We start from the raw sequence: 24805 nt of genomic DNA, 5'->3' as shown, positions 1-24805 counted from the left end.
TCGATGAGCTGAATAGCTTCTTCTGCACTGTAGAGTTTCTATGATTCTGATCAGGAGAATGATGGAATACTCTCTACTTGTGTGGATGACTGCTGCTCCAATGACATCCTTCTCAAAGTTTAACACCATCTGGGACAAAGTAGTCCACTTAATTGACGCCCCATCCACCACCGACACACAGTGGTCGCAGTGTGTACCATATTGGTAAACTCTTGATGCATCAAATCTCAGGGGAGGCACCTTCAAATTTGAGCTAAGTGGAGCCTTATGGAAGCCAAGGAGGCCCAATCTGCCACATGAATGTGTCTCTATGTAACCCGATATGCCTATAAACGCTTCTAAAACTTACAATATTACCTCCTGTTTTTCAAGCTCAGATGCTAAATAAAGAATACATTGTAAAACACAGCAAAGAGTGAAAATTCTAAATTCCAGTGGCTGATATGTAGCTCACATTGTGTCAGCCTTGACAACAGCCTGGGGTTGGCCTTGAGAAAGGCTGGGATTTAGCACTGGAAAAACTCCCGTAATCTTTATCTGCTGAGCATGCTGTTTTTGGAGGTGCATGATAAAGTCTGCCATGTCGTCAGCACAAGACAAATGTGTTTTCTTGCTACAGTGCAAAACGCTGGAATATCTCTGGAACCCTCATGACAGAGCCAGGGAAACAGGCAAGTGAGCTCATGGCCATTCATTGCAAGCTTCAGGATTGCCAGTTTCCTCAGTTGAAGAATGTACTGCATCTACGATGGCATCATCTATCAGTTAGGTCATGCAACATATGGCATTGTCCATCTTCACGTATGTCAGAACATAGAACATTACAGCGTAGTACAGGCCCTTCGGCCCTCAATGTTGCGCCTACCAGTGGAACCAATGTAATGACCCTCTAACCTAAACTATTCCAATATTATCCATAGGCCTATCCACTGACCATTTGAACGCCCTTAAAGTTGGCAAGTCCACAACTGCTGCAGGCAGGGCATTCCACGCCCTTACTCCCCTCGCTACAATGTTTTCATTGATGTCTGCCAGAATCTACATACCAGCCTCTCTCAGGTGAGCAAAATGTGTCGTCTTATTGTATTACAAGGCCTGGCATATAAAGGGTTAACACGGGCTGAATACAGTAACCACTTACATAGTGATATATGAGAACATGACCCATACCTGAGGATCAGTAGAGTGTTGGACAGAGCTGTGTGTAGAAGTAAGCTTGGAGACAGCTCTTAGCTTGGACCTTTAACATATGTACAGTTTCTAAACTACAAAAACCTACTAAACTACTCCCAATACAACTGTTATTGTGTTGGCTGGCATCACCTTGTTATCAACATCTGTTAAACCTGTTTGAACATAGTATGGTTGAAGCAGTTTGCAATTGTGACTTCCTTACCTTCTTCAACAGGCTTTCTAGTATAGTGCAATTGTATCCTGTTTCTGAGCAATGGCCTCGATAAGCTCAGAGATAGGCTGCTGATGGTAGAAGGTTTTCAAATTCCTGATCACCCGTGATCCAGTGGCTGGAGTTTCGCTGTGGCATTGGCTGCGATGCTCTTCAAGGTATGTTGAGATGCATGGAGCAATTGTCTACGATGCAAGCAATCCTCTTTTTCTTTCATTGATATATTTTGCCCACTTTCTTGCTCCAAAGCTTAAAAGTGCTGAAGGTTATCCAGACGGCTTTATTTGCATCATACCGAGTGGGTTAGTGTCTGGACCTCTGCAAAGCACTGTGGCTTCTTCTGGACTTTATCACGAGAAGTGGCAGCTCTTTGGTGCTATCTATGATGGTGTAGACCAAAACAATGACACACGTTCCTTGCTCAGTTTTCCATCCTGACATGTGTGCTCCTTAAAAAGAGTGAATTGGCCAAACACAGTAAAGTAGTCCACTTTCATCCACATTAAAAATATTTAGAAACATAGAACAGTACAGCACAGTACAGGCCCTTCAGCCCTCAATGTTGTGCCGAGCTATATCCAAACTCAAAATCAAGCTATCCCACTCCCTATCATTCTAGTTTCTTTGTGCATACTCATCCAAGATGTGGACACTATGATTTTGGAGCCAATCACCTAAAGTAAAGTTTATTTATTAGTGACAAGTAGGCTCACATTAACACTGCAATGAAGTTACTGTGAAAATCCCCGAGTTGCCACACTCCGGCGCCTGTTTGGGCACACTGAGGGAGAATTTAGCATGGCCATTGCACCTAACCAGCACGTCTTTCAGACTGTGGGAGGAAGCTGGAGTGTCCAGAGGAAACCCACGCAGTGACAGTGAGAACGTGCGGTCTCTGCACAGACAGTGATGCAAGCCAGGAATCGAACCCAGGACCCTGGCACTGTGAAGCAGCAATGCCAACCAATGTGCCATCATGTCGCCCACCTGTCATTGCTGTCATAACATCAGCACCCTCACCTTACTGAGAGGAAGACAATATCCTGCCTCATCCTGGATCAATCCAGCCATCCATTGCTGCAGGTGAACTCCATGTGTTCCAGGTTTGTCGTCACGGCATCTCCCTTTTTCTGCAGGGTACATTCTCTGCTCGGGCTGCCTTGAATCACATCAGCAAAGCTTCGACATCCAGCCGTTCTGATCCTCTTCCTTATTCCTCTTGCCTGCGCTGAACAAACATTCAGCTAATCCAGATTGGTCAACGGATCATAAACTCTTTGCAGCATAAGGGGAGGCCATTTGTCCCATAAAGTCGGCACTGGTTCTTTGAAAGAGCATTCCACCAGTTCCACTCCCATGCCTTATTTCTGTAATCTTGCACATCCTTCCTTTTTTGATAGAATAGAACTCCTAATTGACTACTTCAATCAAACCTGCCTCCGTTACCATCTCAGCAAGTTCATTCAAGATTCCACCCATCCATTGGGTAAAAAAACTTTTCCTCCCATCACTTTCTTTGTCCATTATTCTGAATTTGTGCCATCTGGCTCTTGATGCTGTCTTTGAGTGGGAACAGTTTCTCACTATTTACCCAGTCCATACTCCTCAGGATTTTGAATACCTCTATCAAATCTCCTCTCAGCCTTCTCTTATCCAAGAAAAACAGTCCCAACTACTCCAATCCTCATAGCTACAATTCGTTATCCCTGGAATCAATCTTGTGATCTCTTCTGAACTCTCTCCAAGGCCTTCACATCCTTCCTTAAGTATGGCACCCAAAAGTGGACACAATACTCCAGATGAGGCCTAACTGGTGTCTTATGCATGTCCTCCTTACTCTCGTACTCAGTGCCTTGTTAATAAAACCAAGGATACAGTATGCTTTATTACTTATTCTCTCAACATGCCCTGCCACCTTCAATGATTTATGTACATTTACACTGAGGTCCCTATGTTCCTGCAAATCATTTAGAGTTTCTCCTTTGATTTTACGCTACCTCTCAAAATTATTTCTGCCAAAATGAATCGCCTCACACTTCTCTGCATTGAATTTCATCTGCCCCCTCGTCTGTTCAATCCACCTTTTGTCCTTTTGAAGTTCAAGACTGTCCCATCACAGTTGGGCAACGTTTCCAATCTTTGTGTCATCTGCAAATTTTGAAATCCTGCCCTGACCACAGTCTAGGTCACTAATATATATCAGGAAGAGCAAAGGGTCCCAACACTGACCCCAGGGGAATTCCACTATAAATCTTCTTCCAATCTGAAAAATAACCATTTATCACTACTCTCTATTCCCTGTCACTCAGCCAATTTCTTAGCCAAGAGCTTACTTTCCCTTTTATTCCATGAGCCTGAATTTTGCTCACAAGTCTGTTGTGAGACACTGTATTAAATGCCTTTTGAAAATCCATGTACATCTCATCAACAGCACTGCCCTTATCAACCTTCTCTGTCACCTCCTCAAAAAACTCCAGCCCGTTCATTAAACATGATTTTCCCTTTAATGAATCCATTTTTCTCCCTTAAGTATCCTGTACATGTCTAAGCAACTATTGATTTTGTCCCAACTTATAGTTCCCAGAAGTTTTCCTACCACTGAAGTCAAGCTGACTGGACTGTAATTGCTGCCGTTATGCTTGCAACCCTTTGTGAACAATGGTGTTAACATTTGCAATTCTCCAGTCCTCCAGCACCACCCCTGTGTCTAAGGAAGACTGGAAGATTATCACTCGTGCCTGTTATGGGACCTGCTTCTTCACTTTCTTTCAGTTACGAGCCGAATGAATGGGTGAAGAAAGCTGCTGTAGTGACCAACGATTTCCACACCATTATTTGATTTTGATTTATCACCACAAGTATTGTTTCTTGTGCGCTTTACAGGCAAAGCACACCATTCATAGCGAAGGAAAGGGGAGGCAGTAGAACGTAGTGTCACTGTCATAGCTAGGCTGTAGAGAGAGATCAACTTAATGCGAGGTAGGTCCATTCAAAAGTCTGATTGCAGCAAGGAAGAAGCTGTTCTTGAGTCGGTTGGTACATGACCTCAGACTTTGTATCTTTTTCCCGACGGAAGAAGGTGGAAGAGAGAATGTCCGGGATGCATGAAGTTCTTAATTATGCTGGCTGCTTTTCTGAGGCAGCAGGAAGTGTAGACTGAGTCAATGGATGGGAGGCTGGTTTGAGTGATGGACTGGACTTTGTTCATGACCTTTTGTAGTTTCTTGTGGTCTTGGACAGAGTAGAAGCCATATCAAGCTGTGATACAACCAGAAAGGATGCTTTCGATAGTGGACCTGTTTTCCCGCTCACTGTGCCATTTTGGCACAACAACAGGAATTTTCCAGCCCTTGTAGTCGGAAATATTTAATATCAGGCCTGCCATTCTCTGAGCCATTACAGCAATAAAATTGTTCCATTTGTCAACCTGTGCCTGTGTTTCACCAATCACCGTGCATTTACGTATACCCACAATAATCCTGAGTTAGTCTTTTCAATTGATAATCTCTACTTCCTTCTGCCTGTTTTTCCCCTCTCCTTTTTGAATTTCCTCTCAGGTTCCCATCTCCCTGCCATTCTAGCTGAAAACCATCCCAGCACACTGGCAAATGTCCCTGCGGGGACATCAATCCCACTCCTGTTAAGGCGCGAGCCTTCCTTCTTGTATAGGTCCCAGAAATCGAAAGCCCTCCCTCTTACTCCATTTCTCCAGTTAAGTGTTGAACTACTCAATCTTCTTATTCTCACTCGCACGAGACACTGAGAATAATTCTGAGATTACTGCTGCTGAAGTCCTGTTTTATTACCTATGTCATTTGTCCAAATGTGGACCATGACCTCTGGCTGTTTGCCCTTCCCCAAGGAGTGTCCTGCACCTGCCCTGTGACAACCTTGACCATAGCACCAGACTATGATCCTAGCAACATACTAACCTGGAGCCACATCCATGGTCGCAGAAACGCCTATCGACTCCTCTAACTATAGAATTCCCTACTACGATTGTACTTATGTTCTTCCTCCTCCACTCCTGTATAGCTGAGCCATGCGTGGTGTCATGAACTTGGCTTTCATTATAGCCCTCTGAGGAACCATCTCACTCACCAGTGTCCAAAATGGGATATGGTGAGAGAGCGAGATACTGCAGAAATCCTCAAGGCCCATTTCCCTCAGAAACTCTCATGGTCACCCATTCCCCTTATGGCTGTGTGCTTCTTAGCTGCAGTGTGACCACCTCTTCAAGGGTGCTATCCACTTAATCCTCAGCTCTCTGCAAACACCACAGTGATTTCCTTAACCAGGAGCTTAGGTTTCTGCAGCTAGTAACATTTACCGCAAATGTAGCCATTGGGGATGCCTCTGCGACTTCCCAAATCCTGCAGGGTGCACATGCCAAATAGCTGGGAGGCACTGACATAACCAAACTTTATATAAAGTCTTTACTTACCTGTCACTCACCAAATGTCTCCTCTTCTCTAGCACTTAAATTCTGAAAGGATAGGTTCAGAAGGGATGATTCTCTTGGCTGGGGAGTCTCCAACTAGGGGATAGTCTCAGAATAAAGAGGAAGGCCATTTAGAACTGAGTTGAGGGAGAGGGTAGCAAATCTCTGAAATTCTCAGCTCACTGCGGGCTATGGGGGCTCAACCATTGAGCATGTTCAAGACAGAGATCGATAGATTTCTATTTACTCATGGCAACAAGAAATGCGGGAAAAATGGCATTGTGGTAGGATGATCAATATGAATGACCTAAATGATGAAGGGGATGAATGACCTACTCCTGCTGTTATGTTTCAATATTCTTACATTTCACAATGCTTGCAGGTGCATCTACAAATTTTAAAATTGTGCCTTGGTTATTAATATATATCAAGAAATGCAGGGGGTCTATAATAACTCCAGGATTTGGCTGTAAAGCAATGGTGTTTTATTGCACAAATTAAAATAATGCGAAACCATAAGCCTGCGGTGAACACAAACAGGTCCCAACCAGGGCAATGCAATAATGGACCCACTCAGGGGCCTGCTTTATACAGGCTTTGCTATATGAGGTCCACCTGGTGAATTCATTGCCAATTCCCATGGAGCTCATATTCAAGTCCTACAGTGAGGTCAGTCACTGATTCCCTATGCAAGTCATGAGGGTTATCACAAGGTCCAAGCGCCAACTCCTGGAAAACCCATCCTTCCTCCAAAACAAATAATAATCAATCCCCACTATCCTCTTTCTTTCTGATATTCAGTCAATTTTGTATCCATTCTGCTGTTGTCCCTGGATGGCTTGGCTGTTGAGGTCATTTTTAATTTAAAGTACAATAATGTGGAGAGAAGGCATCTCAGAATGGAGGCACCTTCTCTCTCGCTTACCTGAAAAGGCAGACTGCAGCTCCTTCAAATCTGGACATCCACCTATAGCCCATAGTCTATAGTCTTGTAGCCCAGCCACCAATCTGAATTGGGCAGCAAGTGCTTCCTGTGGTCATTAATTGGCCAACTTGTGAGAAATTAACGTGGGTGATTGCTGCCCCGACTGTGAGCTTCTGACACCCCTTTGACCATGATGATACTTTTATTCCAACCAAAGAATCCAATTCAAATTGAATCCAATTAATGATCCCCAGTTGAGGGACAAACAAGATCCAAACTTGGGCTCGATCTGATGCTTCACCTTAGCCAAAAGGCCAAGATGGCTTTGAAAAATTGCATCATGTAAAGCCTTGGTTTCACCCCATTGACTAACTTGATCCTTTACTGTGGGCAAACCACCATCGTAGGTCAGCACACCCCAAGTGAAATGGGCTAGCCTTGTCTCCTGCCTAATCATGGTTTCATCCTTGCCAGCGAAGTGATGGTAGTGTTGTGAAACTAATGGGGAAAATCCTGTCCAGGGTTATAAGCTGACCAAGGTCGGGGAAGAAATATTTCAAGATGGACTTGCAGGTGGAAAAGTGACATCTCTGAAAGTAAAGGATGACAGAAGGACAGTAATGAGACATGATCTTGGCTCATACGATCAGGAAGTAGAATCAGTAAGTGTGGTGATTAGGAATAACAAGGGTCATAGCAACTCAAGGCAATTTGCAAACCAAACAGCACCCTTTTCTCCTGCACTAAAACATGTCATGATCCATTGAAATTTGTCATTCTTGTCTTTGTCCTGATGAGTCCAAGATGAAAAGTTTCAGCAGCATGTCATTCTTTTCAACAATGTTCAAGTCCTGGACTGCCAAGAGACCATTAGTGGTTAGAAACTGAATGGAGGGCTGTGACAAGTGGTGTTCTTCAGGGATTGGTGTTGGGACCTTTGCTGTTTGTAATACATAAAAATGATTTGGAGGAAAATATAATTGGTTTGATTAGTAAGTTTGCAGATGACATAAAGATTGGTGGATTTATGGATAGCGTTGAGGACCATCAGAGGACACAGCAGGACATAGATCGTTTGGAGACTTGGGCAGAGAGATGGCAGTCGGAGTTTAATCTGGACAAATGTGAGGTAATGCATTTTCGAAGGTCTAATGCAGATAGGAAGAATACAGTAAATGGCAGAAGCCTTAAGAATATTGATAGGCAGAAGGATCTGGGTGTACAAGTATACAGGTCACTGAAAGTGGCAACACAGGTGGAGAAGATAGTCAAGAAGGCATATGCCATGCTTGCCTTCATTGGCTGGGGCACTGAGTTTAAAAATTGGCAAGTCATGATGCAACTTATAGAACCTTAGTTAGGCCACACTTGGAATATAGTGTTCCAAAGAGGTTGAGGAGCAACCTGATTGAAGTCTACAAAATTATGAGGGGCATGAATAGAGTGGATAGTCAGAAGCTTTTTCCCAGGGTGGAAGAGTCAATTACTAGGGGGCACAGGTCTTAAGGTGCGAGGGGCAATGTTTAAAGGAGATGTACGAGGCAAGTTTTTTACAGAGACGGTGGTGGGTACCTGGAACTCGCTGCCGGGGAAGGTAGTGGAAGCAGATATGAAAGTGACTTTTAAGGGGCGTCTGGACAAATACATGAATAGGATGGGAATAGAGGGATATGGTCCCTGGAAGGGTAGGGGGTTTTAGTTCAGTCGGACAACATGGTTGGTGCAGGCTTGGAGGGCCGAAGGGCCTGTTCCTGTGCTGTAATTTTCTTTGTTCTTTGTACTTTAGGCCATTGGATAAAGCATTGAGCAAGACATAATTAGAGCTTGTAACAAAAGTAATGTAATAATCATATAGAACTTTAATCTTCACATAGAATCATAGAATCTCTATAGTACAGAAGGAGGTCATTCTGGCCATCGAGTCTGCCCCGATCACATTCCCACCCAGGCCCTATCCCTGTAACCCCATGTGTTTACCCTTCTAATCCCCTGATACTAAGGAGCAATTTAGCACGGCCAATCAGCCTAACCTGCATATCTTTGCCAGTTTGATTAGTCCACTCCAAAGGTAGCCAGGAGATGTTAAAGGCAAAATACTGCACATGTTGGAATCTGAAACAAAATGAGAAAATGCTGAAAATCCCAGTAGGTCTGACAGCATCTGTGGAAAAAGAATAGAGCCAACGTTTCGAATCAGGATGACCCTTCATCAGAGCTGAAGACAAGGAAAATAGGACAAGATTTATACTATGTGGATGAGTGGGGGTAGGGTTGGGGGACTAATTCGCACAGACAAAAAGAAAAATGGGATGTAAATTTTTGATTTGATTTATTATTGTCACATGTATTGGGATATAGTGAAAAGTATGTTTCTTGCACGTTATACAGACAGATGATGAAGATAAAGGCTGACAGTGGTGCTAAGAGTGTCCATTGAGACACCGGAATGTGTGAATGGCAGAACAAAGGTGTAGAGTATCAAAAGACAACCTGAGGAATGTAACAGTTGGTCCCTGGGGGAGGTGGGGTGTGGAGGGGGGGTGGGCAGTCGGAAATCAGAATGTTAGAAGCAGAATAGTAAAAAGAAAAATGTAAAGTAATAGAAATGGATGAATAAGATGAAAAGAAGAAATGAAATAAAATAAATGGAAATGGGGTGAAGGGGAGAGTTCATGCTCTGAAGTTGCTGAGCTCAGTGTTCAGTCTGGAAGGCTATAATGTGCCCAATCAGGGGAGTGGAGGGTTATGGTCCAAGTGCAGGTCAGTGGGACTAGGGAAAAAATGGTTCAGCACAGACAAAAAGGGCCAAAAGGCCTGTTTCTGAGCTGTAAATTTTCTATGGTTCTAGAAGATGAGGTGCTGTTATTCCAGTTTATGTTGAGCTTCACTAGAATATTGCCATCGGCCAAAGACAGGAGAGCAGGGTGATGTGTTGAAGTGGCAAGAAGAGCTGGGTCCTGCTTGTGGACGGACTGAAGGTGACCTGCAAAGTGGTCTCTCGGTCTGCATTTGGTCTCTCCAATATAGAGTAGACCACATTGGGAGCAGCGAGTGCAATGGACGAGATTAAAGGAGGTGCATGTGAAGCACTCCTTCACCTGAAAAGAGTGTTTGGGCCCTGGAATGGTGAGCAAGGAGAGATGAAGTTGCACCTCCTACGATTGCGTAGGAGGGTGCCATTGGTGGTGGAGGAGTGGACCAGGGTATCTCAGAGGGAACGGTCCCTGCAGAACGCTGACAAGGAGAGTGAAGGGAAGATGTGTTGAGTGCTGGCATCATGCTGGAGTTAGTCAGGAGATGAGTTTGTAGAATGATTTTGTGACAGTTAGCCACAATAATATGTTGAGGAACCAACAAATAATAAAACTATTTTAGATCTAACATCATGAAATGAGGCAAATTTAAATAATAATCTCAGTAAAAAGTCTCTGGGAAATGGGGATCATAGTACAATTGAATTCCATATTAAATTTGAAAGTGGTACACTACGGTTTTAACAAGAATCTTAAATTTAGACAAAGGGAGGAGTCCTGGCTAAGGTTGATCAGATAAATAGACTAAAACGCATGGCAGTAAATCAATTAAATAAAAAATTCAAAACATTCAGCAAAATAATGTTGTTAGTAAACAAAAAGAAAAATCCATCTGTTGTTTCCAAAGGAAGTTAAAGATAACTAGTATTAGATTACAAGATGAGGCTCACTGTTTTACAAAGAACAATAACATGTTTGAAGATTTGGTGTGTTTTAAAAGTTTGACTAGAAGTTTATAAAAAGGGGGTAAGAAATGGAATGAGATTGAAATAGCCAGGAATATAAAAACAGATTGTAAAAGTTTTTATAAGTAGATAGAAAGGAGTGGCTGTAGTAACTTTTGGTCCCATAGAGACAGAAACAGGATAATTTATTGTTGGGGGTGTGACAGATACATTGAACAAATATTTTGTGTCTGACTTTAGAGTGGAAGACACAAATTACATATCAGTAAGAAAGAGTAAACAAGAGTGATAATAAGAGTGAGGAACTTAATTAATGTCAATGGAGAAGAAAGGCTGGGAAAAAACCTAAACGCCTGAATTTTACCACCCCGCCCGCCATGGGAATCGGGGTGGATGAGGGGCGGACAGTGGAAAATCCGTTGACCTCGGGAGGAACTTTACGCATCTTCCCTTCACTCCTCTTGTCAGCGTTCTGCAGGAACCGTTCCCTCTGAGATACCCTGGTTCACCCCTCCACCTCACCCAGCGCCAATGGCACCCTCCTATGTAGAAGGTGCTCGGGACAGCCGAGGCTGTAAAATCCCGCCCGTGATACCAAGAGGCCGTAAAGCAATATATGCCGGAACTCTACCACCTTGCTCACCACAGAATCAGAGTGGGTGAGGGGCAGACGACAGAAATGTCCACTGATCTCGGGGGGGGGGGGCGGAATTTCCAGTCTCACTCGAGCGAGGCTGGAAAATCCCACCCATAGACAGATTGGGTGAGTGAGCGACCAGTAGTACATGGAGTATAATGTGGGAAAGTTTGGTAGTAAGATTAGAAAAACAGATTTTTTTTAAAGGGATGTAAGTTGATAGTGAGATAGACTTGGTCTATTCATACAGGAACACAGTAAGTTAATGTGCAGGTACAGCAAAACAGAAACACTCTGATCATTGTTTCAAAGCACGGTGAAACGAAATAGCAGCCAAATCGGGGCAATTCTCTTGCTAGCTGGCACCACAGTGGCACCAGTGGTGGGAGGGCTGTAACTGCACTTTGATGGGTCACTATTTCGGAAATCTTTGAAACATCAAATGAAAATTGGAAGTACTCAGCGGGTCAGGCAGCATGTATGGAGTAAGAAATACTGCTCCGATGAAAGGTTACCGAACTGACACGTTGGCCGGAATTTTACTGCCTCGCCCATCTGAGGCTCGTAAGATCCTGGAGAATGTCATTCTGCGAGCCTCGCCCTCCCCGATTCCAGGGAAGGTGTGGCAGTAGATTCCCGGCAATGAACACCGTTCCCTCTCTCTACAGATGCTGCCTGAATGGCTGAGTATTTCCAGCATTTCCCGTTTTCGTTATCATTCATTTATTGAATTGCTTTGATAAAAGGCTGCCTCTGTTGTAATTATTGATGTGAAAAGGTTACTCAGAACGGTGACTTGAGAGGTCAGGTATGCGGATACCAATGTGTAACATACTTCAGCTAAACTTTACTTCCTTTTTAAAGGGTGTCCCGGATCTCTGATAAAAGATACAGGAACAACGCCACCGCCCCCACACACATACAGAGACTTCCCTCCACCCATGGATATGGGGTACCCCCTGTCCCACAGACATGGGGAATATCCCCCCCCCCCGCCACTTCCACAGACATAGGGAACACCCCACTCACACCACACAAATATGGGGAATACCACCTTCCCACCCTACATATGGGGAACACCTCCCCACCCCACAGACATGGGGAACACCGCCTCCCCCACCCCACACACACACACACACACACACACACGGACAACCCAACCCCACCCAATAATGGGAAATGGGAACCACGTCCACCCCAGAGGGGCCCGCCTTGACATTACCCTCTGGAGGGCAATGACGGGGGGCAGTGCTAGGGCCTCACTCTCTCTTCCCTCCTTCCCCGGGGGAGGGTAATATTTACCTGTATGCCCCCAGCAGGTTCCTATCACCCGGTTCTTGTTTTTATAAATCAATGAGGCAGGAAGGCTGCTAATTATATATAAATTTATTGAAATGAGGTTCCTGACCTTCCTGGGCGGGAACCTGGTGATGTCACTGGGGAGGGGGTACGGGGAGAATCAGAAAACAAAATCTCTCAGGAGATTCTCATTTTCCATGTCTCACGATATTTCGCACCCATATCACTGTTTGCGCTCACGGCGAAAATGGGAGTAAATTCTCGGCGCGAATGTAAATCCCCCTCCCCAGTCTGGAGCACAGTATCTGCAGTAATGAGGGAGTGCAGCACTGTCAGAGGCACTGTCCTCGGAAAGATGAGAGCAGGAATAATCGGTTTATATCCTCAGGCCTTTATTTCTTGGAGTAACTATGGTGTCCTACCACCAAGTGGTAGAATAGAATCTCTACAGTGCAGAAGGAGGCCATTCGGCCCATCGAGCCTACACTGACCACAATCCCACCCAGGCTCTATTCCCATAACCCTAAATATTTACCCTGTTCACGCCCTGACACTAGGGTCAATTTAGCACAGCCAATCAATCTAACCTGCATATCTTTGGACTGTGGGAGGAAACCGGAGCACCCGGAGGAAACCCACGCAGACACGGGGAGAATGTGCAAACTCCACACAGACAGTGACCCGAAGTCAGAATTGAACCTGGGTCCCTGGCACGGTGGGGCAGTAGTGCTAACCTCTGTGCTGCCTCTGTATCTGTATCCTGTGCAAAATTAAATAAACCTGCTGGTGTCCAGCCTGTATATTAGTGCCCATCAAGTTTTTTAATCAAATCTATTGGTGGATTTTAATGAAACAAAAGTACAATTTGCTGAATGGAATCCAGAAATAAAATCATAAATTGTACAGCGCAGAAGAGGCCCTTCAGCCCATCAAGTCTGCACCAACACGTGAGAAACACCTGACCTCTTATCTAACCCCATTTACCAGCCCTCCATACCCTGCTACAAAAAGCAATGCCATAAATTAAATAAAATCACATTTATTTTCCAATGTTTCTTGCATTCATTATGTGTAAAGTGTGCAATGAGAAACAAGTCAGAGGGTAAATGACTATCAAGTTATCTACTCAAACTTTTCAAATTCAGCGTGCCAATTACTATAATAGGGCTTAACCTCTCTGTGACTTGGACAAGAAAACTATGTAAAAGGGTTGTAGGATATGTGCTTCAAATATCCCAACAAAATCTCGCCTCCCACTCGGAAAAAAGATTTTACAATTGCACAGGATTCTTGGCATTAGAATTTATTTATTGAATCAAGGAAAAGATTTGCAAACTGCTTTGCAATAACTATAAGGAGGCTATTTGGCTCATCATATCTGTGTGCGTGACAGATTTATACATTTAGCGGCCTTATTTCCAATGTCGTCACTAATGTTTGCAGAAATATTTCCAGTGTTTAATTGGCAGATGTTTTATCTTACACTCATGGGACATGGGCGTCGCTGGCTGACCAGCATTTATTGCCCATCCCTAATTGCCCTTGGAGGGCAGTTGAGAGTCAACCCACATTGCTGTGGCTCTGGAGTCACAGGTGGGCCAGACCAGGTAAGGACGGCAGATTTCCTTCTCTAAAAGACATCAGTGAACCAGATGGGTTTTTCCAACAATTGTTTCATGGTCATCAGTAGATTCTTAATTCCAGGTATTTTTTATTGAATTCAAATTCCACCACCTGCCGTGGCGGGATTCGAACCGGGGTCCCCAGAACATTAGCTGAGTTTCTGGATTAGAAGTCTAGCTACTAAGCGATCGTCTCCCCCTAAGTGCAATGGATGTCATTGTTAAATCTGACCCTTGATATTTGTTAAATTGGTTGTCCTGTCTGAATAGTGCTGTGTACTTTACATGATTAAGATAATAAAGCTCTGTTTAATACAGTGTAGAAATTTGCAGTGAATTATCCAGTGATAATATCCACATTATTATCACCGCAAACAATATAACATTTCAATGTAGTTTCCTAAACGAAACTCCTGCGCTGAGCTTAGGAACTGCTCAAAGCCTCCTACTCTCTAACTGGGCAAATGCTGCATTGAGGCTATTTTAAAATATAGATTTTCCCTTCCTTTCCCTCTTCCCGCGAGAAGTGTCAACATCGGAACATATCCAGACGCCAGCCTGTCCAGAACAGACTCATCCCAGTTGGGTGGGTCTTGTGCAGTGAGCGGCCTCTGCAGTGTCTTGTCCATTTGCTGCTACTTAGCTGCTTGCTTCCATGACGATCGAGGTGACCACACCTCCAATGACCACCGCCACCGCTCCGAAAATCCACTTCCAGGGGACAGCCTGCAACACAAGGTGGAGTTTTAGCGGCGGAGTTGCAACGATCTTTCAAAAATACCCTTCTAATTGTGGATTAGGTTAAGTGCAGGAGGATGGATACCATACCAGGCCAGGTTTGTGAGAGACTGGGAGAGGGGTTACTGTTTTACCCTCAGGTTTCTGACACGTGCTGTTCTTTTGCTTCAGGGGTCCTGCCTGGCCGGTCTTTTTCTTAACTAGTTTGGAGAGTTCTGCATGAATGGCCTGGGAATGAATAAAAAAAACCTGTTAATGTTGATTGACAGCACCTCCGGACGTACTTTATTCATTGATAACACAAACAAAATCGCCAGTTTTTAAAAAGATTAGAGAAATGGACATTAACCAATGGATCTTTCCATGAAGATTATTGCAGGGACAGTGTCTCAAAACCAGTAACCTCAGAATGTTGTTCATTACAGTAAGTCTGACAACACCAGGTTTAAGTCCAACCAATGGTAAAACCGATGGTCCAACCGATTTGATGGTAAACTCGCAAGCTTTCCGCGTTTGCCCCTTCGTCAGGCGAATGGAGGATTCTGGCCTCAGACAGAGCATATAACAGCACAGACAGTTTACAGATTACTGATTAGAATGCGAGTCTTTACACCTAACCTGCTATTCAAGAGTTAAAGTGGCCAACAATGTGAGTGGAGGGAGCATTAAGCCCAGGTTAGAGAGATGTGTATTGTCTCCAGACAGTACAGTAAGTGAGGTTTAGCAAACCCAGGCAAGTCATGGGGGTTACAGATAGTGTGACAACGCCAGCATCTCCACATAATGTTAATCATGCCAGCTTTTCACAGTCGCTTCATTGCAGTGTTACATAGAAACATAGCAACTAGTAGGCCATTTGGCCCTTCGAGCCAGCCCCGCCATTCATTTTGATCATGGCTGATCATCGAGAAAAAAGCTTTTGCTACCAAATAAACCTGTTGGACTTTAACCTGGTGTTGTGAGACTTCTTACTGTGTTTGAACAGACTAAAGTAAAAAGTCTGACTACACCAGGTTTACAACAGACTTGCAGAAATGCAATTTTTTAAATCGACAGCAGAGGGCAGCCTTAGCTAATAATTCTTGGCAGATGATCGAGTTACCAAAGTTTACTCCAAGTGTCGATGCAAAGTATTTAGAAGTAGTTGCAGTTACTCTAAGCTGGTATCTCTGGCTGTTCCAATTTCCATCTCCCTGTCTCAAATCTATTTCCCTCTCTTTGAGAACCTGATCAGCATTCCCTACTGGCTGTTGGTTTTTGCAAAGTGCTTACTCTCTGCTTTGGAAGGTTGCAGGTCCGAGTCTCCCTCCAGAGACGAGACTGTGCCCAGAGTAACATCCACACCTTCCCCTAGCGACAATGAACCAAGGCCCTATTCTGCCTCGCCTGCTGGCCAAAACCTGTCCCTCAACTAAAACAGCAAAAAAACAAATGACCCGGTCATTGCGACACAGCTGTTTTTCAACCCTGTGATATAGGAGCAGAATTAGACCATTCGGCCCATCAAGTTTGCTCCACCATTCAATCATGGCTAATAAGTTTCTCAATCTCGTTCTCCCGCCTTTTCCCCAAAACCTTTGAGCCCCTTACCAATCAAGAACTTATCTATCTCTGTATTGAATACACTCAATGACCCGGCCTCCACAGCCTTCCTGTGGCAATGAATCCCACAGATTTGCCACCCTCTGACTGAAGAAATTTCTCCTCATTTTAGTTGTAAAGGTCCTTAGGGTCCTTTACACTAAGGGCCTTTTCCCTTGACATTAAGGGCCCCTTTACTCTGAGGCTGTGTCTTCACAATCCACTAATGGAAACATCTTAAGAACATAAGAAATAGGAGCAGGAGTAGGCCATCTAGCCCTTCGAGCCTGCCCCACCATTCAATAAGATCATGGCCAATCTGAAGTGGATCAGTTCCACTTGCCCGCCTGTTCCCCATAACGCTTAATTCCCTTGTCTATCAGAAATCCGTGACTTAAACATATTCAGCGAGGTAGCCTCCACCACTTCAATGGGCAGAGAATTCCAGAGATTCACCACCCCTTGAGTGAAGAAGTTCCTCCTCGACTCTGTTCTAAACTGCCCCCCCGCCCCCTTATTTTGAGGCCGTGCCCTCTAGTTTTGGTTTCCTTTCCAAGCGGAAAGAATCTCTCTACCTCTACCCTATCTAGCCCCTTCATTATCTTGTAAGTCTCTATAAGATCCCCCCTCAGCCTTCTAAACTCCAACAAGTACAGGCCCAGTCTATTCAATCTCTCCTCATAAGCTAACCCCCATCATCTCCGGTATCAGCCTGGTGAACCTTCTCTGTACTCCCTCCAAGGCCAATATATCCTTTCGCAAATAATAATCTTTCCCAAGTCCACTCTATCCAGGCCTTTCAGTATTCTATAAGATTCAATGAGATTCTCCCCTCATCCTTCTAAATTCCATCGAATACAGATGCACAGTCCTCTAACGCTCCTCATATGTTAAGTTTTTCATTCCTGGGATCATTCTCGTGAACCTCCTCTGGACCCTTTCCAAGGCCAACATGTCCTTCCTTAGAAAAGGAGCCCAAAATTGTTCACAATGTTCCAAATGTGGTCTGACCAGAGCCTGATCAAGCCTCAGCAAGATTTGGACGCTGTGTTTCCCACATTACAACAGGAGCTGCACTTTAAAAGTCCTTCGTTGGCCGTGAAATGTTTTGGAACCTTCTGGGGACCTGAAAGGTGCTATGCAAATGCAGAATATTTTTCGAAAGCTTAACCTACTCAGTAGTACGCCATGGCAAATTTTTGAAACGTTAGGAAGGACATGGCAATCTACTTCAGAGCTCGTACGCTTTGGGTGTCTGAATACAGGTAAACATGGCACAGATGTTCTGGTCAGAACATGAGTTCCTGTCACCTTTGAGACAAACATGGTAAAGATGTGACTATCTCTTGTTTTATTATCTTGACACATCAATGATTCAGTGCCAAAAACAACTTGGTAATAATGCAAATCCAATGTCAAAGGACAAACCATGCTTGAGATTTAATGTTATGCAGAGACACTGTGATTTCTACAGAGAGAGAGATGCTCAGGGCTCCTATTTTACCATTTGATTCTGAGTGATCTTGAAACTGGGAGTGTTTCAGATCTGACTTTTAGACCTGTTCTAAGGCACTCTGCCTGACAAGATATCAGTGAGTCTGAATCGCGCTGCATAAGCCTGTGGGTGGGGCTTAACACGCCCGAAACCCTGTAGCTCCGATCGATTGGCGCCTCCAACTGCGCATGTGCAGACAAAAAAAAAAGTTAGAATGCTGCTTCCCTGCCACATCCGTCCCGGGCTGGATAATGCCTCTCCCTGGCCCCCACAGACATTGCCCCACACCCCAGTGGTTTCCAATGTGGAATGCCACAAGCGTAGACAAGGGTCATGGGTGGAGAGGGGACTCACAATGTTGAAATGGCGGCGCGGGCTCGTTGGGCCGAAGGGCCTGTTTCCCGTGCTGTGTTGTTCTTTGTTCACCACCCCCCCCCCAATATTACTGACCCTCTTATTCCCCCCACCCACTCTGCCACCCAGCGCCATCATGTGCCCCTCCTCCCTTCCCCCACCGATCTCAGACAGAGAACCGTTGGATGTTCAGCACTGACTTCCTCACTGACAGAGCGTCCGAATCGGAGTTATATGGAGCATGTCTAGTTTGCGCCAATTTCGGATGGGCTAACGTGGTGGTAAAGGGGGGAAGTGCCGATAAGGTGGGGCGTGCAGCCCAGTAAGTCAGTTTAAATGTACCCAAATGCATTTAAATGGCCGTCACAGCCCGGAACGTGGCCATTTTTAGGCCTTGGTAAACAGGAAACTGGCACAGAGGCGGGCGCAGATCACGCTACTCTCCTCATGCCCGACTTTACCAAGTTTTTGCGCCCGAAAACAGGCATGATCAGTCTGGACAGTGGGGCAGGGATGGCAGCGACTGCACTTCTGGGAGGTGTGGGGCTCGCGAACGGCCCCAGGCCCCTGCGATTGTAGGGGGGGGGGGGGGTCAGCCACGTTTAGGTTGCCTGACACTCACTCTCTGTCTATCAGACCTCTGCTGTTGCGATTGCGCATGGGCAGAATGAGAGATTTGCACACATGCAATAGCTCCCTCTGCTGTTGCTACTATGCAGGTGCAGACACAGAGGTCTGCACACGCGCAATAGCTTCCTCCGCGTTGCTTTTGCGTATATGCAGACACAGAGGTTGCGCATGCGCAATAGCTTCCTCTGCAGGCTCTCTGGCAAATAATGCCCTGCCTACCATCTGTAACAGGTAGAAATGATGTAGCCCATATTTTTAATGTCTAAGTCCTTAAGATTGGGAGTGAAAAATAGACATGCAATTTTCCTATTTTCTCATTAACTGAACACTTAGAATCATTGTCATAAAATTCTGGCCAGTGTGTTCTCATCTTTGGCATAAACCGCATACTAGCTGCAAGAGGCATTGTGCAATTATTTGTTATTAAGCCAGGCCCTCAGCGTTCTTTGGTGGTTGTTCCAGCCAACAGAGTTACATCAAGGCTTTTCCTACAATCCAGTGTAGTCAAGTGGTGACAACACTACATAATTCAGGATTGTAGAACCCATGATGGTTCATTACAGATTGGACAGAGTACACAACAGAGAGAAAAGAATCCCATTTGCTACTTCTGATGTGACAGTGATAGCGGAGAGGGGCAAATTTAACAGCTGATGGCCTAGTGGTATTATTGCTAGGCTATTCATCCAGAAACTCAGTTAAATGTTCTGGGGACTTGGGTTCAAATCCCGCCATAGCAGATGGTGGAATCTAAATTCAATTAAAAAAATCTGGAATTAAGAATCTACTGATGACCATGAAACCATTGTCGGTTGTCAGGAAAAACCCAACTGGTTCACTAACGTCCTCTGGGGAAGGAAATCTGCTGTCCTTGCCTGGTCTGGCCAACTTGTGACTCCAGGGCCACAGCAATGTGGTTGACTCTCAACTGCCCTCCAAGGGCAACTGGGGATGGGCAATAAATGCTGGCCCAGCCAGCGATGCCCATACCCCACAAATGAATTAAAAAGAAGAATCCAAAGATTTGTACCTTGTAAGAAAATACTCACAGGCTTTACCACAAGCAAGGGCTGGAGTTTTTTTATATTAATTCTACGAGATAGGGGTGTTGCTGACAAATTTTCCATTTATTGCCCATTCCTATTCACTTGTGAGAAGGTGGCAGGATATGGGAGTGAGTTTGGAGGTGATTGCGTTGGCCTTCGATCAGCAGTCGAGGTTGCATATTGGGAGCTGTTGTTGTAGAAATCCTAGTGAGTTGCTACAACTTACACTGTTGATGGTGCACACTACAGCCACAATGCCCGGTAACGTAAGGATGAATATTTAGGCTTGCGGTTGAAGTAATGGCTAACCGGTTGCTTATTCCTGGATGGGGTTGAGTTCCTTGAGTGTTGTTGGAGCTGCCTCTATACAGGAGAATATTAATTTGGGTACAATTAGATAGCTTGCTCAGAATTTCAGAGTGCAGTTAAGAGGCAACCACATTGAGTGAGCCTGGGCTCGCATGTTGGCCTGAGTAAGGACAGTTTGAATGCCCTTGTAATGGCCTAGCAAGGCACTCAGTTCACGGACAATTAGGGATAGGCAATAAATGCTGACTTAGACAGCAATGCTCACACCCCATTAAAAGGATTAAAAAGAAGCTGGATTAATCCAATTGTTTATGGTCACCATTACTCAGATTAGCTTCTACCAGCTTCCATGGTGGGATTTGAACCCATGACTCAGAGCAGTAGGCTGGCTCGCAGGGTGTCACTAATATTTCCATTGTATCGCCATCTCTCTAATGTAAGGTGCTGCTCCAAGCCGTTAGCCACACTGATTTGGAGCAGTATCGCATTCCTTCATTGTGGCTGGGTTAAAATCCCCTCCTAATGTATCAACACCACAATGACCGCAATGGTTCAAGAAGGTGGCTCACCCACCTCCTTCAAAATGGGAAGCAAGGACTAGCATCAAATGCTTGGCAGCAGCAACCAAGGTCATAGGATCTCTACAGTACAGATGGACGCCATCGGATCCATTGCGCCTGCACCGACAGCTGTCCCACCCAGGCCCTATCCCCCTTACCACACATATTTACTCTGCACATGCCCCTGATACTAAGGGTCAATTTAGCACGGCCAATCCACCTAACCCACACATCTTTGGACTGTGGGAGGAAACTGGAGCACCCGGAAGAAACCCACACAGACACAAGGAGAACGCGCAAACTCCACACCGACAGTGACCCGAAGACGGAATTGAACCTGGGTCCCTGGTGCTGTGAGGCCTCAGTGCCAACGTGCCGCCCATGAAAGAATTTGATAAAGCATATTCCATCGCACTCCTGATGTGTGCCTTGTAGACGGCAGACAAAAGTAATGGCATGAGCCAGAATACAACATGCTACTGTGCAGAGGGACCTGGGGGTCCTTGTGCGTGAATCGCAAAAACTCAGTTTGCAGGTGATTAAGAAGGCACTATTCCATCCAGGCCCTACCCCCACATATTATACCCACTAATCCCTCTAACCTACGCATCCCTGGATACTAAGAGGCAATTTCTTAGCATGGCCAATCAACCTAACCTGTACATCTTTGGACTGTGGGAGAACACCGGAGCACCCGGAGGAAGCCGACGCAGACACAAGGAGAATGTGCAAACTCCACACAGACAGTGACCTGAGCTGGGAATCAAACCCAGGACCCTGGAGCTGTGAAGCAGCAGTGCTAACCACTGTGCTACTGTGCCGCCTAGAGATTGGTCATCTCAGTCCCAGGAGATCGCTGCAGGAGTTCCTCAGGGTAGTGTGTTAAACCCAACTTCAGCCTCTTCATCAATGACCTTCCTTCCATCATAAGTCCCATCAACTCCCTCTGTAACAGCACTGTTGGTGTATCTGCATCACATGGACTTCAGCACCTCAAGAAGACAGCTCACTAGCACCCTCTGTAGGGCATCTAGAGATGGACAATAAATGCTGGCCTACCCGGCGATGTGCAGGAATGTTGGGCCCAGGATGCTACATGGGTGGAATAATGAGTGGGAAATGGGTGGTGATCTTACAAATCACAGGTAAAGGGTAGTGTGATAAAAACTGGCTGAGGTGCGAAAGGGCCAATGTGTCAGGTTAAAACGAGAGATCTAGTAGAGCTTGGTCTGAACTCAGCACCCGAACTAACCTGGCAAGCGCAGTAAGAAGTCTGACAACACCAGGTTTAAGTCCAACCGATTTATTTGACAGTAAACTCACAAGCTTTCGAGGTTCCCCTCTTCGAAAGCTTGTGAGTTTGCTATCAAATAAATCGGTTGGACTTAAACCTGGTGTTGTCAGACTTCTTACTGTGTTTACCCCAGTCCAATGCCAGCATCTCCACATCATGGCTAGCCTGGCAAGCACAGCAGGACAGATAGCAGACAATCTGCAGAAGCAACACAGTAAAGCCAAAGATGTAATTGCAGGAGAATGAATAAAGTGCTCAACTGTTCCAAAGAGACTTGCACAATATTGGAAATGTCTGGTAAAAGGCTGTCTGATAATAATCCCCTTCTATCACAATATTTTCAACAATAATCCAAAATGAATGTAGAATAATAGATTAATGTTTCTCGTCTGTTTTTCTTTAAGCTCTCCTTGTTCCAGTGGGTATTTGCAGAAACAAGACTCTGAATATATTAAAGTCCTCCGTCATTTGACCTGTGGATGATCTTGAAATCTCCGTGGATTTTCTTGTCTTTTAAGTTCAGGCAGATCCAAGTTTTCGGTTTAAGAATCCTGGGAGTTCATCAAAATAGAAATGATTTTGAGCCCATGCGATTCGCACCGGTGCGTTTCCAACTTCCGATCTTCCCGGCCCCTCGCCAGCAGAATGGTGTGAAACCCACCGGGGGGGATATCACAGAAAACTCATTTTAATGCATTAGCATATCATTAGCGAGCACTCTCTCTGGGATTAACCCCCCTTCTCTGGACATTCAGTCGGTGTCGGTGTGACATCACATCAGCGCCATTTACAGCAGCTCCACATAACACAAAAAAAAAGGGGATAGGAGCAGGAGGAGGCCATTCAGCCCTGCGAGCCTGCTCCACCGTTCATTATAATCATGGCTGATCATCCAACTCAATAGCCTCATCCTACTTTCTCTCCATAATCTTTGATCTCATTCGTCCCAAGTGCTCTATCTAGTCTCTTCTTGAATACATCCAATGTTTTAGCATCAACTACTTCCTGTGATAATGAATTCTACAGGCTCGCCACTCTTGGGGTGAAGAAATGTCTCCTCAAATCCCTCCTAAATGGTCTACTCTGAATCCTCAGACCGTGACTCCTGGTTCTGGACTTCCTCACCATCGAGATTATTCTCCCTGCATCTGCTCTGTCTAGTCCTGTTAGAATTCTAATAAGTCTCTGTGAGATCCCCTTGAACCTGACAGAGACACCTACATGCCAAGACATCGGGCCAGGACCGGTGTCCTGTGGAGGGTCGCAGGTACATAGGTACCGGTTGAGGGCTTTCCAATGTCAGTCATCATACCTGTAGATGCAGTGCTGTAGAAGGCTGTGTCTGTCCTGGGGGATGGTGGACTCCCTCTGCCACACCCGTGCAGGAGCTGGCAGCAGTGTGGGCACACCCACTGCCAATGGCCCATAAACTCACTGCCGTTGAATACAAGTGGCTCATTCCAGGGTAACGTGGGCAACCAGTGGGGCATCTCACAGTTGGCTATGCACAAATGTATCTGAGAGGCTACAGATGGCCTTAGTGTGAGGGTTCACCTGTATATCAACTTGCCCTGGGGACCTGGCAAGCCAAGGGTCATGGACTTTGCCAGCTTAGCAGGTTTACCACAGAGTCAAGGTTTGATTGACTGCACCCATGTGGCCTTGCCTGCTCCAAGGCGCCATGTGGCACCATTCATTAACCGCAAGTGATTCCATTCCCTGAACATGCAGTTCCTCTGTGACCACAAGAGGCGCTTCATTCGGGGGTGTGCCTGTTTCCCAGGGAGCACCCATGACAGCTATATCTTGGGGCACTCACAGATCCCAGCCATCTCTGAGGGAGAGCAGTCCCTGGAGGGACAGCTCCTCGGGGACAAGGGGTTACCCACTCAGGAGGTGGTTGATGGTGCCAGTGCGGAGGCCGCAACCACCAGCGGAGACTCATTACAGCAAGGTTCATGCTGCCATGCACGTGCTGGTTGAGCAGGCAATTGGCCTGTGAAGCTGTGGTTGAGGTGTCTGGACTGGTTGTAGGATGTCCTTCAATAAAACCCCCCCCCCGAGACTTTCCTGCATCACTGTAGTTTGCTGTGCCTGAAACAACTTGGTGCTGCAGAGGGGAGACTATCTGGATGTGGAGGAGATGGAGGAGCACCACATCTCCTTGGATGTGGGGGAGGGTGGCCATACAGAGGAGGAGGTGGAAGAATCCCAGGCAATGGACAGGACCCGACTGCACAGGGGTGAGGTGCTGGGTGAGTGTAGTGGTTCCCCCATGCTTGGTGGCATTAACAGATGGAGAGAATGCTCTGTGGGTGAACAAAGTGAAAGTTAATTCCATACGTTCAATAAATGATGACCTATCTACACTAAGGCCTATATACATTTGTGTTCATTAAAGGCCTACAGTTTCTTAATCACCCTGGCTCTCCCACTACGTCTAGTGGGATCCCCAGGATCCACAGCTGAGGTGGTCCGCCGACCTCCATTCCCTTTCACCTGAGGTGACCTTGCAGGCGCCCCCTGGGGGCCCGGGACCTTGAGGCTCCAATCCTGGTTTCGGGTGGCACTGACGTTTGATTGCTGCCTTCCTCGGTTCCGGGACTGGGAGTGTGTCGCTCATGGGGAAAGGGGAGTGTCAGATGGACTGGAGACCCCCAGGGTCCCCTGGCTGGAGGGCCCTGGCTGTATCCCTGCAGGACCTCTTCCCATCGGCTTCCCTGGTGGGATGGAAGGGAATCTGGAGTGAGC

The 24805-nt window shown here is 45.7% G+C and overlaps 1 protein-coding gene across 2 annotated transcripts in view; it reads right to left on the bottom strand.

The window, feature by feature from the left end:
- Positions 1 to 13712: 13712 nt before the first annotated feature.
- fkbp16 (FKBP prolyl isomerase 16) overlaps positions 13713 to 24805 on the bottom strand; it is a 147042-nt gene continuing 135949 nt past the window's right edge. For both annotated transcript variants that reach the window (XM_080214144.1, XM_080214145.1), the window contains exons 7-8: positions 14876 to 15013; positions 13713 to 14773 (exon numbers count right to left, since the gene is read on the bottom strand). In XM_080214144.1, coding sequence (XP_080070270.1) covers positions 14687 to 14773; positions 14876 to 15013 — 225 coding nt within the window. In that variant the 3' untranslated portion in view covers positions 13713 to 14686. The remainder of the gene's footprint in view (positions 14774 to 14875; positions 15014 to 24805) is intronic.

The sequence above is a fragment of the Carcharhinus amblyrhynchos genome, chromosome 28 (assembly GCF_965287045.1).
Source record: "Carcharhinus amblyrhynchos chromosome 28, sCarAmb.v2.hapA, whole genome shotgun sequence".
Taxonomy (NCBI): Eukaryota; Metazoa; Chordata; class Chondrichthyes; order Carcharhiniformes; family Carcharhinidae; genus Carcharhinus; species Carcharhinus amblyrhynchos.
Note: the sequence above shows the minus strand (reverse complement) of the source record. Positions and strands in the feature narration are given on the sequence as shown.